Genomic DNA, 20360 nt, shown 5'->3' on the forward strand with positions numbered 1-20360 from the left:
ACCTCCGGATTCCTTGGTCTGATGACTGAAGGCAGGACAATGGACGGGATATCTCAGCAGCAGTCTCGAGGGAGGACCTGTGGCCCGACTTTCAGCGACTTCTTGGTGCAGTGTGCGGTTTTGACACCTCTGCAGCACCAAAGGACACAGATTGTCCAGTCAATTTTCAATGCTTACTGCAGTCCCGCACGCTGGTGAGGGGGTCTGTGCGGGTTGGATTGAAACTCTGGAGGGTCCTTACGGGTTTAGCAAAGATTTGGACGGAGTCAGGCTTTCCACAACAATGCACTCTAAATGGGCAGTAAGGTCTCCTGGCATTGGGGTTCCGCAGCTCTGGAAACACCTAGGACCTTGGGCGATGGCTCAAGTCAAAGTTCGTCTTGCGACTGGTTGTTCCCATCAGCCAAAGGGAAGGACCCGCCCTCTTCGGAGCACCTCTGTCGCAAAGAAAACGGGGTCAAGACAGCAGTGGTCGCTTCACAGTCTCTGGTCTTCGTCTTCGGTTACTTCAGCTTCCAGTGGTCGATGTGGTTTTCACTTCAGAAGACTCCCCTTTTATACAGTTGCAGCGCACAGTCCTCTGCAATCTCTCTTAGTATTTTACAGAGAGGGGTCATCAAATCATCAAACAAGGTTTAGTCGGATTAGAGACATCCATTAAACACAGAAGCATCACATACACATAGAAGGGATTAACAATAGCTGTTAAATCACACGTTAAAACGCAGCATTACCATTGTCAGGACGTTTCACAGAAAATACAACTATTTAAAACCAGGTTTCTTGAGACAGTTAAAACATTGTCTATTCAAGTAAAAAACCCTTTCTCAGGTACATAGCTCTTCTCTAATAGGACGAAAGAGCACAGGTTGTCAGCACAGATTCTGCCGTCAAAAGAAAAAGTAATGCCGGCCTATATAGGTGGATATTAGTGAGCTTGAGCACCTGCAAAATGGTTGACCGTCTAACCTCTCCATACGCCTAACAGAACAGTACTAAATGCTTTAAGTCTTCCCTCGCCACCCCCCAAGCTGGGCAGCTGTGATCATTTGGGAAGCCGGGCCACTTTTCCGTATTTCCACTTAGCTGCAGGCAGTCAAACCTTGCCTGTGTTATGAGCCATCTTTCCTTCAATTAATAGCGTTCCAAAAGACAGAGCTCACAGGAATGAATGAGTGGAAAACGGCTCCACTCATTCAGGATTAAAGAAAAAGGTCCAGAAGTCCAGCAAAAAGTGCTGTATGTCTCACTAGGAGAGTGAACCAAGCATAACAATGATACATCTCCCTAACACCTGTCCAATCAGGACAGCCAGGCCCCCTGTGGTAGCTGGTCCTATTCAGGCACTCTGGCAGGCAAAGAAGAGGGGGTGGGGGGGTGGAAGACACCTCCCCAACTCCTTGCCTGCCCAGACACTGTGGAGCCTAGGAGGGGATACCCACGGGTTCTTGCCAAAGGAAAAATGCACACACTGACTGTAAGGGAGAATTATCATTTCTGTGCTAATTCCCTTTTACCTTAGAGACCCCCAGCTCTTTTGCTGGACTTTAGGACTTTTCATTTTTATCCTGGAGTGAGACAGACCTTTTTTCACACTCATGTATTTTTCTCTGATTTGAACCCTGTGTTTCTATTGGTTTTGGAGTCTGACAAACTCCATAGGCATCATCTGGATTTCTGTTAAGGTTTAAATACCTTCTCTAGGATAAACTACTGTTTCCAAGAGTAGTAAAGTGAAATTGACTTTACTTACCTTTTTCTCTTTATAGACCCAGCACACACTACCTTATGTGGAGTGCTGTGGGGATGGGGGGAGGGGGTTAATTAGTATCCCCTTTGTTTACCTTCTCATGTAATATTTTTTTATGTTACCCTCACTACATTTAATGGCTGGTGGCAGTGGTTTAATATTCCTACCATTGTGCCTTTTTACCGCACGCTGAATCCTCAGATGCAGTATTGCACCCATGGGTGCCCATTTTGTCCAAATATCCCACGTCTTCTTTTTTTTGTCATTTCTTGTTTGTAAGGTCCTTCTTGAGATTTACTCGGCGCGCCAAATCAGGTTTGGTCCCTTCGTTCGTTTTGTCTTTGGCGGGATTCACTGGTGAAACCCGCCTCTGTCTCCAGCGTGTCTGGCAGGGCAGGAAGCGACGGAGGTGCCGGAAACTCCCTGTGCTTAGTCTCCTTGGTTACAGGAATGCACCCAAAGGTGATTGGCCGGCTGGCTGTCCTTGGAGGACAGCCACCCTGCTGTGTGAGTGACAGCTAGGCTGTGAATGAATGGAAGAACCTTGCATAAAAGGCAAGATCTTTTACAAGGAATGCAGAGTCGACCACTGGACAAAGAAACTGAAGAAGAAACTGGAAGAGAAGCTTGATGTACCCTCCTGGATCATTGGTTTGCCCGGTGAAGCCCTGCTGCAGTTCTGAAGCTCCATATTTCGTATCGACTAGAGAAGCCCGGAACGGACGACTTCTTCCCTTCGGTTGGTGGGACCAACTGGCCTCAGGACAAACTTGATTAGCACCTGCTCCCTGCACGCTATACTTCTTTGCTGCTGCAGGAACCGAGTCTCGGGGGACAGGAACACCAGAATCGAGTCCATTGTTTTTAAGTCAGACCCGAGCTCCAGGAAGATCCTCCGGACTCCCTCGAAGCAGGACTGCCCAAGCCTGAGCCACCTCAACAGAGTGCTGGACCCCAGAAGCAAGGAGAGCCCATAAGGTGTCCAAGTACCGCAGTGGTGCTATTTGCGAGTAGCTGAAACCGCAAAGTGCCGCTGATCTGAATTATGCCCATCGCTGCCGCCGACCTTCAAACCATAGCGCAGGAGTCCCCAGACATCCTCCCTCGTGTCCCCACGACTGAGGCCCAGGAACAACAGGATCTGCAGGACTACAACATGAACAGAAGCCAGCTGGATCCCTTTCTTCAGACTCAAGGTACTGTGTAACTAAGGGTACTTACCTCTGGTTGTGTGTAGCTTGCTTGTTCTCACTGGAGACTTGCATTTGCTGCCTTTTGCAGAGTTGCTTGAATCTTTGCTCCTCACAAGCCTCCCAGCGTGTGGCCCAACAGTGATTATTTTTTTCTACAAAACTCTCTTTAACACTGTGCAAGACTTTTGGGCTATCTTCAAGAAGTGCCGCAGCCTTCCTAGACTTTGCTCAACTGACATTGGCTGTCCTGGCTCCCTGTAGACTCTTCTTACCCTCTGGCTTTGTGTTGATCTGTCCCTCAATAAGTCATACATACAATACTTGGATAGCTGGGAAAGGGTTAACCTATATTGCTGTTACAAAGTGACTTCGAGGCATTTTATGGTAACTTCTAGGGTTTATTAGCAAGTACTTTAGTTACAAGAAGATATAGACAGGACATAACACTGGCTCCCATCACCCAGGCTGGGGAGCTCTAACTGCCTGAGTGTGGAACCCTTGGGTAAACATTCTAACATTCATTCACAAGGCAACACTCCACATGAAATCACCAGCTCACAGCATCCACAGGCAGTCACTATATAACAATTTCATTGGGGGATTGTAAAGTACTTACCTGATTAGAGAAACTTGTTAACCATTGTTTCCATCCCTAACCTTTCCCTTTTACCACAATTCCATCATTGCATTACAGTGTAAAGTGATATATCAATGTCCACAGTGTCCTAGCTATTGAAGTCACCTCAGTGTGTAGGAAGTGTGTGTGGCACATCGAAAAAGGGTATCTACTTACTTAACTGAAACTGAAGGAGTGTATTTTATTGTTGCCAATTGTCCCCTTCTAAAGAAGGCTTATTTTAAAACTGACTGTTACTTTAATAAATTAATTATGTAATCAAGAAACCTTGAGTATAAGTGCTATTTGAATATATGTCACTGTGAATCTCTATGTTGCAACCTTACAGCTCACATTGACCCCTCTTGAGGTAAGCCTGGCTGCTCAGTCACTCTACCAACGTGTGTGGTACAGGCCTATACCTAAGGTTGGGTTAACTATTGCCAAGAGGACAAGGCTGGTGCAGTCTCCCACAGGGTTACTACATACAGTCTGGCCCTTCCTCTCCCAGAATGGTAGAAGGGTTAACAAAGAACAACCAAACTAGTAACGGAAAAGAAAAAAAAGAAGGCCCCAAGTTGGTACTTCGGTGCCCTCTTGTGCCCTTTCGAGGCTATGGACATAGTCTGTGGTATAGAAATTACACAATAGTTGGTATAACAAGTCCACGGCCACCAGCTATAACTAGGAAATTGTCTATGTGACTAAAAAGTCACAGGAGTAGAGAGAAGGGGGATACTAGGTATCCCTTTGGCACTCCACTGAAGGTGGTGTGTGCCAATCTCTCAAACTAGAGTTTTGGGAGGGATACTAAGTATCAGAACTGTAATCACTTGAGGGTACAGAAAAATAATCTTAAAGGAGGACCCTAAGTGCCCCCAGCAACACTGCCCATAAGGAGCTGTGTGCGGCAGTAGTAAACACAGATGCCTGTAAGAGCTATGGAGCAGACAGACTCCATAGTACAGGTAGAATACAAAGAATAGAGTTGCAACAGATCGACCCCATAAGGAGGCTCTACTCATTCAGGATTTAAGGAAAAAGGTCCAAAAGTCCAGCAAAAAGTGCTGTGAGTCTCACTGGAAGAGGGGATGAAGCATGAAAATGATAAATCTGATCCACTCCTGGATGGCTCTCTTGATCCAGTCGGTCATACTTTCTTGAGAGTCGACCAGCATTCTTATGTTGAGTACCTGACCTGTGCTCAATAGTGAAGTAAAAGCTTTGTAGGATTATGGACCACCTGAGCAATTTTGGGGTTTCCCCTTTCATCTGCATCTGCCACCTTAAGGTTGGTGGTCAGTTTGAATCTTGAAAGTAGTTCCATAGGTGCATGGTCTGAATTTCTTCGGGGCCACACACTAGAAAAACATTCATGTTCAATTGTTGCCCATCTTATTGCCCCATCTTTTAATGTTCTACTAATAAAGCAGATGGTTTGCTCCCTGCCTTTGCTATCAAATGGGCTCAAGAGTGCCCTTACGCCTGTGTTGGAAGCATCAGTTTGGACTAGGAAAGCACAAGTGTAATCTGGAGTTCTCAGCACTGGGGCTTTACAGAGGGCATCTTTGACCAAAGAGAGGCTATGTCTATATTTCTACTGTCCCAAGATGGGGGCTGATGTAGAAATGTTCTGTAAGAGCTGCCTTCTGGCAAGAGTGGAGCCAAGAATGTGGCACCTTTAGTACCCCTCCCTGTGGTGGGAGTCCCTTTTGAGAGGGTGGGGATTGACATTGTTGGTCCCCTAAACCCTCCAACTTCTTCAGGCAACCGATTTATTTGGTTGTGTAGACCATACTTCCATGTGCAAAAACTGTGGAGTGACCTTCAGGTTCTCAACAGTCTACCATTCACCAAATCAATGGGTTTGTGGAGCTGTTTAATAGAACTATGAACGCACAATAGGTGCTTTAGAGGAACCCCTTAGATGAAAGTGGGACCTTCCACTGCCATGCCCTCCTCTTTGCTTATAGAGAAGTCCCTCAAGCAGGGGTTGAGTACAGCCCCTTTGAACTGCTCTATGGGTCATCCAGTTAGAGGCCCTTTGGCCCAGATCAAGGAAGGGTTAGCGAGTGCTCCTTCCCTATAGCCAGTGAGAGTCACTGACTGGTGTCTAGTCAAAGGATTGAATCTAAAGGGTCGACAGGTCAAAGGGTCGACACCAAAGGGTCAACAGGTCAAAGGATCAAATTTTTTTTTTTAATTATATATATTTTTTTAGGTTTTCGTTTAGGGAAAAAAAGTGTTTTTTAGCAAAAAAAAAGGAGGTTGGGGGCTATAGAACTCTCAATGCAGTCACCACGACTGATGCCCATCCTTTACCCAGGTCAGATAAGCTGGTGGACAAACTTGATTCAGCCAAGTTCCTCAGTACATTTGACCTGACCCCAGGCTATTGGCAAATAGCGCTGACAGACCATGCCAAGGAGAAAACTACATTTTCTACCCCAGGAGGCCTCTACCAGTTTAAGGTTATGCCTTTTGGACTCGAAAATGCACCTGCTATATTCCAGAGGATGGAGGACTCCTGCATGGCATACACTGCAGTGTTCAGCCCCACTTGGGACAAGCATCTTCACCACCTAGGATATGCTTTGCAGGCTCTTGAACAGGCCCAGCTGGCTGTAAAGGCTAGCAAATGTCAAATTGGTCAGAGTAAGGTGGTCTACCATGGACATGAGGTAGGAGGTGGTGAAATAAGGCCGTTGCCTAGCAAAGTACAAGCTGTACATGACTGGGCCACCCCTACTACTCAGACCCAAGGGAGAGCCTTTCTAGATCTCACTGGGTACTACAGGAACTTCACAGAGAACTATGGGACCATAGCTTCTCCCTTGAATGTTATCTCCTCACCCAAATTCCCCAAGAAGGTCAGGTGGAATGAGGAGTGCACTAAAGCTTTTGAAGGACTGAAGAAAGCCATTTGTCAAGCTCCAGTCTTGAGAGCTCCTGACTACAACCTCCTTCATTGTACAGACAGATGCTTCTAACACAGGGATTGGTGCAGTTTTAAGTGAACTGGATGAGAAAGGTAGGGAACACCCCATCTGCTTCATCAGTAGGAAACTGAAGGACCATGAGACAAGGTGGGCAACTATTGAACGTGACTGTTTTGCCATTGTGTGGTCTCTGAAGAAGTTTAGACCATACTTGTATGATTCTACTTTTGTTATTTAGACAGACCACCAATCCTTGAGATGGATAATGCAGATGAAGGGAGAGAATCAAAAATTGTTGAGATGGGCAATCAGCCTCCAAGGGAGTGATTTTACCATAGAACACAGGTCAGGGTGTAATCATCAAAATGCTGATGGTCTCTCAAGAACGTATGACTGACTGGAATAGGAGATTCATCCAGGAGTGGACTAAATCCGCCTGTCCCTTAGTCTGGGGCGACGAGTGTTGGGGACAATTTCAGTGCTAATTCCCTTCAACCTTAGAGACCCCCAGCTCTTTTGCTGGACTTTAGGACTTTTTAATTTTATCCCTGGAGATATTGAGACCCTTTTCTCACTCTCTCATGTATTTTGATCTGATTTGGATTATCGGTTTCCTTTGTTCTTGGAGTCTGACAAGCTAATGTTCCTATGATTGTGCTTTTCTACCGCTGAGCTGAGCGCTCAGCTGCAGTACAGCACCCATGGGTGACCATTTTGTCAAAATGCCCCCCCACACCCACCTCCCCCGACTTCTGTTTGTGAGGCCTTTCTTGGGTTTTACTCTGTGCGTTGAGCCAGGTTTGAGCCCTTTGTTCGTTTTTCCTTTGGCGGGCTTCAGCCCTGAAACCCGCCTCTGGCTCCAGTGTGTCTGGAAGGACAGGATGTGAGGGAGGGTCCCGAAACTCCCCTGTACTTTGTCTCCAGGAATGCTTGAATGCAGCCAGCCCTGATTGCATGGTGGACAGTTACCCTGCTGTGTGAATGACAGCCTAGGCTGAGCATGAATAGTAGAAACCTGCTTAAAAGGCGAGGGTTTTGGGACTATTGCAGATTCGACCACTGGGAGAAAGACCCGAAGAAGAAACCGTGAACGAAGCTTGCTGCATCCTCCTGGAGCATCCTCCTGGACCTTTGAATTGCCCGGTGAAGCCCTGCTACTGTGCTGAAACTCCTTCTTCAAATTCAACACAGAAGCTCCAGAAGGGACGACTTCTCCCCTTGGGTTAGTGGGACCAACTAACCCCGAGACTACCTGCACTGGACCATCTTCCCCGACTGGCTGTTCTTCTTCATTGCTGCAAGAACCGAGTGCCAGGGGTAATCATCTGTAGTCACGTCAGAAATCTGGCTAGAAGCTCCAGGAGTGTCCTAAGGACCCTCCAGAAGCAGGACGACGAGAGCTTGAGTCCCCTCACCAGAGTGCACGACCCAAGGAGTGAAGGAAGCCCAACTGGTATCTGGTACCCAAGATCCACGACGGTGCTGTTTGGAAAGCGCTAAAACCGCGAAGTGGCGCTGTACCGAAAAGAGTCTGTAGCTGCCGACGACCTCCCAAGTACCACCGCAGGAGCCGCCAGACGTCCTTCCTCTTGTCCCAACGACTGAGGCTCAGGTACACGGGGTCTGCACCGCTACAGCAGGACAGAATAAAGCTGGATCACTCTTCTTCAAACCAGAGGTACTGTTTAGACTCGGGGTACTTGCCTCATTGTCTTTTAGCTGTGATTTTCTCAGTTGAGAAATACAGTGGCTTATATCTGGTTCCATGTGTTAATTTCGCCGCGAAAACATTGCGATGCAAAAATATCGCCCTATTTTTCCGGCGAAATTCACACATGGACCCTGCAGTGGACACCCAAGCATCATTTTTGAATGTGCGGGGACACCTCCACAGCCCCCGCTCCCACATAATATCCCCAACAAAAATATTGCTTATGGCGAACCAAACGGCCATATCTACAGCAATATTTTTGTTGGGGATATTATGTAGTGATAGCTTACATTTAGAGTTGAGACCAACTCTCTTTCCACAGGCTTAACAGCTTGTGACCCTACAAGTGATTTTCTAACAAACTAACTTTGTGCAAGACTTTGATTCTGCCTCAGCTCCAAAGACTGTTTGAAATTGACTTTGGCTGTCCTGGCTCCCGGCAGACTCTTTAAGCCCATTGACTTCGATATTGTTTGTCCCTCATAGGTGGTAACTCGTTATAGACAGTTACTCCTGGCAAAGGAGTGTCTAGATTTCATTGGAAGATTTAAGTGTCCTCACATATACTGAGAACCTGTTTAAACTTTTTCCTTCCTCAAACCTTTCCTTTCTGCAATCTCAGAATCTGCAAAAATGCCATTACTGTCCTTGTGATTGAAGTCACCCCAGTGTGTAGGAATTGTGTATGAAACATATCTAAAGATTATCCACTAACTTGTTTTGATTCTGTAAAGTAATTTTAAAGTAGATTTACCTTATTACACAAATTGCCTTTTTAAGAACGCTTATTTAAAAATTGATGTTAATTAAATAACTATTTATAACTGAAACCTTGAGTGGAAGTTTTATTTGGATACTTGTATTGGTGGATTTCATTTGTACAGCTCTACAGCTCACATTTACCCCTCTTGAGATAGGCTTGGCTGCTCAGTCACACTACCATCTTCTTTAGTACAGACCTATACCAAAAGGTGGGTTACCTAATTACAAGCAGGTAATTCCTGTATAGTCTCACAGTGTGACTGCACCAATTCTCAGGGTTTCCTCAGAATACTTTTCTTGAGCAGTTGTAGGTTGCAGATCTTGAACACTGCCCGTCCTGTCAGGAGATGCAGTGCTCCAGGCACAATGTGAACCATGCAGGGCCCAAAAGCTTCCATTTCAGAAAGCGAGGAGTCCTGATGGCAAGCAGTCCATCTTGTTGCACTGGGTCAGAGGAAGGGCGCAATGCAGAGGTTCCTCCAGCTGTGGGAAAGGAAGCCTTTACTGCACAGAGCCCAGCAGTACTTTGCCATTGGATGCCGGTTCAGGAGAGATGCCTCAGCAAAGCGTCCATCTTCATCTTCAGGTGCTTCAGGAAGGGTCCCAGGAAATAACAGAGGTATGGTACAGAAGCGCAAACCTTTACTATCCTCTTGGAGGCTGGATGCACATGAAGGGCACTCAGGTGGCTGCAGGATAAGACTTTTGGCGAAACAGCACCACTACCTGAAATGTGCTGTTACTTTGGAAGGTACAGTGAGCAGAACCTGAATTTTAAATGTGAAACTGCACTGGGTGATGAAGTAGCCCTAGTTCTAACATTAGGATTTGGAAGAGAGAACTCCTTTCATGATTGAGAGCTAGAGAAGCCATGGGGAATATAAATGGAAGGAGGAGAGATAAGAGACAGTGACATGCAGTAGATCGGAAAGTAAATGGTCAAGGGAGCTGTATGAAGCTGAGCTGCAGAGATACAAACGGAGCTAAACATGTGGGGAGAAGAGCAAATGCAAAGAAGCCAACGGAAGCAGAGCCGACCAAGCAGATGGACCAGCACATTACTTTCATGGAAGTGAACTGAGGAAAGAGCATTTTGGAGAGACTGCCCGAGATCAAAGCCACTGAGAGCGAGTAGTAACTTGTAAACAGATATGTGGAGAATAGAAGTTCATCCAATCACCACGAACAAGGAGTCAAGGCATACGTTGCAGAGCAATTTGCTAGCATTTCTGTAGGTTTGCTAATTAAAATGACAGTTGTGTAGCAAAGCTAGCTATTTAAATTGCTTTGTTGAATAAAAGCACAGCTCACCCTACATTCCTCTCTTGCCATTGGGGCTCGCTCATCCCTCTTGTTTTCTGTTCACTCCAAGTTCAAAGGGGTTCATGGGGAGAGAGAGAGTATAGCAGTAATCACCTCCTCTACTCTTAAAAGTGCCAAAGACCTGTGTGGGAGTGCTAGGCAAGAACAGTTCTTTCCTTTTCAAATCATTGCAAACCAGTGTCCATTCATGCAGCAAACCTTTATGTTTTACAGACTCATATCACTAATATCTTACTTCAGCGGTATACATATATGTTGCTCATTTTATGTGTTGGATACAAATAACTTCTGGTGACATTCAAAATATTAGTAAAACATTTCTACTCAAATAGGTTTGTTTGCTAATCAAAAATATTTTAATTAGAAACCTCTGCTAATCAATTTTTGAAAACAAATGTATGCTTTGAGGAGTAGAAGCTGCACCTGAAGTACTTCAGTCACCATCAGCCCCAACAGAGGGAACATCGAGAGGCAGTAAATATATACTAGTAAAGCAAAAAGGTAATGTGGAGGACTGGAGAGGATAAAAGCAAATGAGTGAATGAAGATTGGCAGAGAGAGACGGCTGAGAGCCAGCGCTAGAGCAGTTTGTGGATGGGCTGCAGGTAAAAGCAAGGTGTGGGTTGCCTGCCAAGTTACCCACAGACAAATTGCTATGCACAAAAGGGATTGTTTGCTTTCACACTGCGCACTTAAACAACAAAGTCAATGCAAGTTATGCACAATTTAATTGAATACAAGGAAGCCTGACAGTGTTTTGAGCTGTAAGGCTCTTCCTCTGAGGCTTAGAATTCCTTGGCAGTTGTACGTAATGCAATAATAAATGTAGATTATGCCATACTGAGTGTTCAAAACAATGGGCTCCACTATATTAGCGCTGTTGCGAGCTCGATGCACTCTATTGAGTGTTGAGAAGTCAGCGTTTCCGCATGAATGCAGTGGACATAGAATTTACTTTGTTGTTTAAGTGCGCAGTGTGAACGAAAACAATCCCTTTTGTACATAAAAGCAAATGAGTAAGTAGAAAGTAACCCCAGTGAAGAGGCCTGGGAAAACACAGAAAAAGAACCAAGAACTATTGCAGGTTAGAAGATGTAGTTTCACTACAACAGCAGAGCACTGCATGGACAAGTGAATGAGAGCAAAGAAGCACTACCTGCTTTCAGTCGTGGTTATGACACTCCAAAAGCAGACCAGTAGAAAAGATCCATGACAGGTGCATGTTGGGAGAGGTGGTCCTAGTACTTTACAAGTACAATGCAGCAGCGATGAGCAACAGAAGAAACCTAAAAAATATTGTATTTTGGGACTTCTGATCCTTGCGTCCCATGAATGCAGCACAGTAGTTCCTTATTCTCTCCTCTTATCAGAACAAAAAAAGAGTAACACTGCTAAACCCAACTTAGAAAGATTTACTTTCGGAACTGTGACGAATTCTAGGATATTGTCACTGCTTCCATGGGGGGGAGCCCCTTGCCATGGGGCCAGAGAGGTTAGACCGCTACCAGATAGTCCCCCTATGGGTGGTACTCAGTGGGTGGACCTCAGTGAGAGGGAAGCCGTCCATGGGACCAGAACGCAGTATTCACCCCCTCCATTACTGTCCCCACTGTGCTTGCACCCCACACTTCCTTGTATTTTGCTAGAGAAGAGGACTTCATTAATCCTACTGAGAAGAGTAAGAGTGAGGCTTACCCAGGTAGAATATAGAGCATCACTGACACAAAGAAGATCAGGCAAGCCCACAGCGGAACCAACAGACACAGTACAGCTTACCGAAGGCAACCTTAATGATAAAAAACAATGAAGGACTGCATAGTTCATCAAGACAGACCTGGAGGAGCGAGAACCCAGACAGCAGTTGTGTATAAGTGCTTTACAGGAAGAAAAAAAAAAACAATTACACGAAGGGAGGAAAGCCCAAACAATAAAAGACAGTACCCTCAATTTAAGAGTGTTTGGTTACCGAGAAAGAGCCAAAGCGGGTGGTTGAAGAACAGTGGCGAGAGAGATGTCTTCTGAGAGGAGTTTGCTTTTGAGTTTGCTGGAATATGGAGGGAGGCACTTTATTGAAGAAGGTGGAGGGAGGGAAGAGTTATTAAAGGGAAAGGCGGCATAACATCCGAAGGAAGATATATTGAAGGAATAAGAACAAAACCATCTAGAGAGGTACTGGAGGAGGAGGGTTAACATCTAAGGACCTTGGGGGTGAGAAGGAGAGCCTATGAGTGCCTGGAGACAGCCCCTGGGTGGTAGCGGTGCACAGTATAAGTCAACATAAGATAACATAATAATGGATAGAGGAGAAGAGTAGATCCAGCAAGCTACACGAGGAGATTGCCTAAATCATCCAGAGAAGGGGGAAGAGCAGCAAGCAAGTCCCACCCAGGGAGTAAGTAAAGCTCAGTTGGAGGAACGAGACAGAGCAAACTCAACAGGGGCCAGGACCCTATAGCAGGGAGTTGGTCAGGGGACACAGACCCAACCAAGCACTCCACACCATCCCTTTAATGGTGGTCTCCTGTAGCAAAAGATTTTTCTCTCTGAAGGTGCTGGAGAAAAGCCTAAGATACTGAGTCCCGCAGCATTTTCGCCTGGCCAGAATGAATGACTGACGGAAGAGGATTCGGAAACTCCATGATCCGCAACTGGAAGCTAAAGTGTGGAGTACCCAATGGACGGCAGAGTCAGGCCAGGATTGTTAGGTAAGAATTAGTGCAGTCCAACTGGTGTGGGACTACACAAGACTTATCTCTTGGTATTAGGTAACCCACCTTTTAATATAGGCCTGTACTACACAGGTTGGTAGTTTGACTGAGCAGCCAGGCTTATCTTAATAGGGGTGAGCTGTAGAACTTTACAATGACATCAGTAAATACAGGTATCCAAGTAAACATCTACACACTTAAAGTTATATAATACATTATTTATTTATACATAAAGATATTTAAAGCATTCTTTAAAAAGCAGTCATTAGCTGTAACATTATTCCCAAATTAGGATTCAATTCAAAAAGTTAACAGGAAAGCAGGCGAGTAATTCATTCATATGTTCCATCACCCAGAGGTGACGTCATTTGAGGTCAGTATAATACTTATTTTGTATCACCGTTGCAATATGGAGTTATTAATGAGGGAAAGGTTAGGGTTAGATCAGAACAGACTGATATTCTATTAAAACTGTTAGATTCTCCCAAAGGGATGCAGGCAGTCTTTTATCCCAGCATTAAAATTGTTCTACAACTAAAACATGTAAGGGAACAAGCACTGCTCAAACCAATAGGTTGAGGAGGCCTTTAGGGAGCCAGGTGTGCCAAAGTCTATGGGCAAAGTTGAAAGTTCTGATGCTCTTCTTAGACACATGGTTTTAAATAGTCAGCATTCAAAAGGAAATCACAGCAACTCAAAGAGTCACCTTTAAGAAAGCACAAGCTGAAAGACAAGTGCAAGTGAGTTGAGGCCAACTCAGAGTAGGTTAAAATAGCCCTCCAAAAGTTAGGAGGCACCTCAAATGGCAAAGGGATATTATACCCCAACCACACAGTACCTGTGAACTGTAGACATTGTTCCAGCTGGATGCCTTCTTGGTGCAATGGAGCAGACCTTTGTTCCTGGTTCTTGTTATGGTGATGAAAGGAAGGACGTCTTGTGGGCTCCTGCGGCAGCACTCGAGAAAGGACTCGGCAGCAATGGATTCCCGTCGATTCAGTGGCACTTTGTGGTTTGACGCCTTTTTCGCAGCGCCAAAGAAGAACGAACAGTTCTGGTTAGAGGTTCCTTAATCCTTCGCTCCTGGACTCTGGTGGGGGGCTCTGGACACATTTTTCCTGCTTCTGTAAGGTCCTCTGAATACCAACAAAGTTTTGCCCAGATTCGCACTTTTGAACACAGAGCACTCACAGGTGGTCGAGGTACCCTTGGTATTGGGATTCTACAGCCTTGGAATGCTGCATCAAGTCAGGGGTTGCGTCAAAATAGAGTTTGTCTTGAGGCTAGTTGGTCATACCAGGCTACGGGAGAAGTTGTCCAGTATGGGTATTCCCTGTCGATTCGAAAACAGAATCAGCACAGCTGCAGGGCTACACGAGGCACAAAACGGTCCAGGAGGGTGCTGATGGCGTCTTCTCTCGTCTTCCGCTTCGGATGTTGTCCTCCAGTGGTCGACTCTGCTCTTAGTCCCAAAGACCTCGCTTTATATGCAAGTTCCCATTCATTCACAGCCCTAGGCTGTCAATCACACAGAAGAGTGGCTGTCCTCCGGGACAGCCTGCTGGCCAATTGGAACTCGTTTCACTCAGGCACACCTAGGGACAAAGGACAGGAAAGTTTTGGGACCCTCCCTCAGTTCCTGCCTTTTCAAACACACTGGAGCCAAGGCAGGCTTCAGGGCTGAAGCCTGCCAAAGGCAAAACACACAAAGGACACAAACCTGAGTCAAACAACAGAGTATAAACCCAGAAGGAACTAACTAACAAGAAATGGGGAAATAAGAAGACAGGGGCCATTTTGCGAAACATGGTCACCCTTGGTTGCTGCACTGCAGTGGAGGTATCAGCCTGCAGATACATGTCACCACGTAGTAAAAAAAAGAAGCCACTGCCACCAGCCATTCAAGTGAATCAGTGTAACAAAATGTTACATGAGGAATGGGTTAAAGGAGTTACTATGTAACCCCCCAGCTCTCCACATAGGTGGTGTGTGCTGAACCCATAAAGTACAGGTAAGTAAGACAGGGGTAATCTTACTATTCTTGGGAACAGTAGTTCACCCAAGAAAATGTAGTTAAACATTAAGAGAAGTCCAAGGGACAAACAGTGCTGTGTGTCACAATGCCAAAGCAGATGCCGATGGAGTTTACCAGACGCCATAAAACAGTTAGGAACATAGGAAATCAGTTAGGAAAACACATGAGGGTGAGAAAAAAGTCCCACTCACTCAGGAGTAAAAATGAAAAAGCCCCGAGTACAGCAAAAGAGGTGGGGGTCTCTAAGTTTAAAGGGAATTGGCACAGAAGTGAACATTCTCTTCCTAAACAAGCATGAGCCCATGAACTTTGCAGAAAGTAATGGTTTCCATCTTCTGTGCTATTATACACAGCACAGAAACCACTCCTAGTCTTGCGGACAACTCAATGGTTGTATGTATTCATTTGTGGGGCCTAGGCCCGCCGCCCTCTCCCTCATCTTGCCTGGGGTTTCAATCATTGCTCGGGTGTCCATAACTTCCTAGTTAGTGCAACTGAACAGTAATCCCTACTGCCCAAGTTCTAGTTCTTATGCTAGCAATGGTTCCCCAAATTGGAGGCTTGCAGACTCCATCAGGTACTTCCTACCTTTCCCTACTCTCGCCACAGATTCGTTTTCTAACCGCAAGTGTGCCCACAGTCGCTCTGTAGGAATTTTCTATAGCACACAAAGTTTCATCTGTTCCTTCTCCCTTTGCTTATCTCCAACCGTCTTCTTTCCCTTTGGCATTTCACTCCTGTTTCCTGCCTCCACTCTATGATGTTATCTCTCTCCTTACTTCTTCCTCTTATCACTACCACCAGTGCCATACTACTATTCCTCTCCTTTCACCACCACCACGACTACTATGACTAGTACTACTCCTCCTCTCACCACTACTACTACTCCACCTGTCACCACTACTATTCCCACCACTACTACTACTCTCCTCCCACACTACTATTCCTCCTCCTACAACCACTACTACACCCTCCTTTCACACTGCATCAGCCGTCTCACATTCACTGCATACTCTATCCACGCTACACACTTGCCTCAAACTCACACTGCAGTACCCCTATCACTCCTGAACCAATACCTCACCTTTTTCATCAATTTCCAAGTTGTCCTCCACTTCCACTGCTGACCTCACTCTGTACACCCACAACTTCCTGTTTCCTGTCTCCCCTTAAATACCCATCCTTTCCGAGGAATTGGTTTGCTTCCCCCACGCTAATCTAATTCACTCTCCCCAACCTAGTATGTGGTTGCGCAAAGGGAATCTTTCAAAAAGGGCTTGAACCCCCACCCACTACTTCTGCAGGCCCTCCCAGTGTAAACGCAGTGCATCAAGTCTCTGGTAATTGTTTGCATTATGGGGGGGGAACATGCCCCCAACCAAGGTTGATGACTATGTTTTTGTCTGTGGTTGTTTAGTGGGCTAGTGTGGCGGCTTACGCAGGTGCGTCTAACCAGGACCGTTCCATCTCTGTGATTGCGGCATACGATCATGGCTTCTCCTTGCGGCTCGCTCCCTTTCCTTCTTGTTCATGTTGGCAAGAGAGACGCTCAACAGGACTCTGGTTTCTCTATATATGTGGGTGATGTTACTGCTACTCAATCAGTCTGACAGTCCGGTGTCACAGAAGAGAAATACTACAGAGCATCTGATTTAAGAGGTATGGTAGGAGACATGAGTCTGATTACAAGCATTCGAGCACAAGGGGGAAAACCATGGCCTTGGGCCCTACCTACTATTATCGGAGGTAGAACTGGTTCTGGGTCTGCCTCCACGATTCTGACAAGGTCACTTCTTTGACCGCGACAGAGAGCAATGTACCCACTTGGGGAGATCCTTGAAACCTTTGTTGTATGATAAACCTTGTTATTTTTGCAAATCACATCCTTGTGTCAGCCTCTTTGTACCTCCCGCCGGTCCGCCATGCGACACCCACCATAATAAGCCTGTTTTTAGAGTAAATATGAGTCAGGGCAACAAGACATTGAGCGCAACATGTTATCTGTATATAGTGGCAATTGTAAAAATGTAAACTCGAAATAAATGAAAATAACCAGCCGACACCTAATTGTCAGATGTATGCTTTTGCAGAATGAGTAATGCAACTTACCTGCCATACCCAGCTTCATACAAAAACTGTGGCACTTGTGTGGTTTTACCACTGCCAGTTTCTCCACAAAGCACAACAACATGACTCTCAGTGACCGCTTCCATGATGACATGCTCTTCTGCAAGGATTGGGAGCTTCAAACGGGCCTCCTGCAAAACAGAAATGACATCATTCAAATTTAAAGTGCTCTGCTGTCAAATTGCTACATTACTCTTTTTTGTTATTTAGTTTAATTGCTTACGGTTTCGAGAAACCTTTGCAATAACAATCTGAATCACAAATGAAACACACAGATAAAAATATATTACAAATTACACACATAAAATGTTGCAAAATCTCAATAATGCAGTGGAATTAACAATTCATTTCACTTGATTAAAAGAGCCCAATTCAATTAGTGGGGAGTACAGTAGCAATAAATCTTTGAATTAATATGTCTAGTGAGGTTACATTACTGTTCTTGCCCAGAACTCAAGTTCAGCCAAGTCCTTTCATTCGATTACAAGGTGATCGTTTCCAGATTCGTAGCATAGTACCTACATACATGCCCTGTCTTGCGCCCAAAACTTCTTTGGTCAGAAGCAGAATTAGTTTGAAGCCCAGCAGATCAAATCTATGCTTTCTGGAGGGATGCTCTTTGATATAGGAATGCAACATATTAAAAGCTCTTACTTTGTACCTTAGATGATATAAAAAGCTGGCAATTCAAAGTTGCAGTTAATTGAAGGAACCATAAGGTCTCGGGCGTCTAGATCATAGGTTCCAAAATCATCTAAGAATCCTGCACCCAGACTCTCAAAACTTTACAAGCAGAACATGGTGTAGTTCAAACATCAAACAGTTTTCCGGAGGTTGCAGCATTACCTTTGGTAGTTGCAGCCTCTTCCAATCTACATGAGCCTGTAGGGATATCAGGCCCCTCTCGTGTCGGATTACTGCTATAGGAGTTCCCTTAGATAACAAGAGAAACCTCTTCCATAGCAATGATTCCAGTCTATCCCACTGATTTGTTAATAGACCGGAATCTGCACCGTAAAGTGGGATTATTTTTTGATGGTAGTATTTCAGTATTGGGAGTGCAAAGAATTTTACACATTTTCTATCAAAGGCCGATCACTCAAATGCATTAAAACGTATCTTGTTTTTCATCATTGTTAAATCAGTACGACCAAATCTTCTTCCAAAGATCTCAATTCCTAAATATTTTCCAAACTGGTATGATTAATAAACCATTTGAAGTTTTGTTTCCTTCATTTTGTATAATTTATCATTAACATTTATGATTTTGGTACATTCAAAGGCACATTAATGATTTTAGATTAGCATTGATAGCTGAGAGAGATCTTTGGCGTCTGATTGGAGTAAAGTCGAACAAAACTAAGTCATCAGCATAAACTAGATGACTTATAACAAGATTTCCCAGATTTAGGTGAAAATAAAAGATTTTTTCAAGAACCTTACCCAGATCATTACGATACATATTGAATAAAAAAGGGGCCAGCACACATCCCTGGTGAAGTCCAGAACGGGCATTAACCCATCTCATGTAATTGCCATTCTGGTCCAACCTAACTTTCACCTTGGTGTCCGAATGAAGTGCAATTAGCATGCTGATAATACCATGTGGACACCCTAAATAATTAAGTTTTTGCCAAAGGATGGAACAATTTACACGATCGAAAGCGTGCAAGATGTCTAAAAATGTGCAATATACTATTTTCCCAATATGGCTTTGGATTGCAGAAGGTGAATTGCAAAACAGGTGTGCGAGGCGTTTAAGCCCGGTCTAAAACCGGAATGATATTTGTTAATACAACTGTTAATTGAGGCCCACAGTTGGATTTAAAAAAAAATAAGTACCCTGAAAACTTTGGTCAGAGCGTCTAACAGTGAGATTGGACGATAGTTTGATGGAATTAGTCTATCGCCCTTCTTGCAGATCACGACAATCAACACTTTCTTCCAAGAAGGGGGCAGTTTATTATATTTTAGAAGTCCTGAAATAAAACACTTAAAAACACAGACCAGAGGTTAATGTTTGACTTTAAGGTGGCATTCACCAGACCATCTGGCCGAGAAGCATTTGAGACTCCACTATTTTTAATTACATTTAAAATTTCTATTACATCCGCCTCCAGAGCCTCCGACCAGGGTGCATCATAGGAAGGGTCCACTGGCACTAGACTATTTTCACTATATAGGTCTGAAAAGTGTGCCTCCAAAATCTTGGCTTTGATAGGTTAAGATTGAACAAATCTTTGAGAAAGTGGTTCTTTTACTAACCTCCAAAATGAGCATGTGTCTTTACGGATGATGGAACTTAACCTTGCTTCAGCGTCGGCAATACATAGAGTAAAGCAATGTCCCTTTACCCAGTTCTTATAATTTTTCTTTGTTGAACTTTTGCCTGTTGAGTATAGGGACTTTGTTTTGTTTTTGCCAGAAGCTTTCCGTAAGAAAGTCTCAATGCTCTGTTCAATATACACTTTCTCTTCAAGACCTGTTGGTCATACTTATGGCCGTGGGCAACTTTGTTTTCTAGGACCTGCAAACATTGTGTTTTACATACATATAAGTTACAAAGGACTAATTGCATCGCTCTATCATAAGTAGCGGGGCCTAGCAGTAATCCATCATCATGGGCCTCCATATTCAAGATGGATTCATTAAATCTTAATGCTAGGCCTGGTTGCCACACTAAATAATGGTTTCTTAAATTTACATCAATCACAATTTTTGCTTCCGGATCCTGAGTTAATACAATATTCGAATCTAGGTCAAAGGCTAGCAAACTGTGATCACTGGACTTCATGTTCATAACATTTAACTTAGTACATTTCTAGTCCATGTCTTTAGACAAGAGGATGTAGTCCAATGTTGACTTTAAAGGACCATTCTTCCATGTACATTTGGGAGATTTCAATTCATCACAAATAAGCTCCATGATTTTAGTACCTTTCGAATGTGTATACCTCTTTTCCTTGGCTGCCTAGATAGAGCAGATATATGTGCTTCCCTATACCAAGACAGAGATTGTCTTAATCAGGACACCTGCTCCTGCATTCCTTCTTACTCTCCGTCTGGCCTCCCTTGGCCCTGCGCATCCACCTACCTACAAAGTCTGAGGGTCATCTTCGACTCCACAATCTCCTTCTGGTCTCACATCTCGGACATCTCTAAAAAGTCCCACTACCAGCTGCACCTCCTCAGAGGT

The 20360-nt window shown here is 44.7% G+C and overlaps 1 protein-coding gene across 1 annotated transcript in view; it reads right to left on the reverse strand.

The window, feature by feature from the left end:
• Positions 1-20360, reverse strand: part of DHX37 (DEAH-box helicase 37) — a 1051990-nt gene that overhangs the window by 917767 nt on the left and 113863 nt on the right. Inside the window, exon 6 of the mRNA XM_069620118.1 lies at positions 17147-17295. Coding sequence (XP_069476219.1) covers positions 17147-17295 — 149 coding nt within the window. The remainder of the gene's footprint in view (positions 1-17146; positions 17296-20360) is intronic.

This window comes from Ambystoma mexicanum, chromosome 10 (genome assembly GCF_040938575.1).
Source record: "Ambystoma mexicanum isolate Mex_15411 chromosome 10, UKY_AmexF1_1, whole genome shotgun sequence".
Taxonomy (NCBI): Eukaryota; Metazoa; Chordata; class Amphibia; order Caudata; family Ambystomatidae; genus Ambystoma; species Ambystoma mexicanum.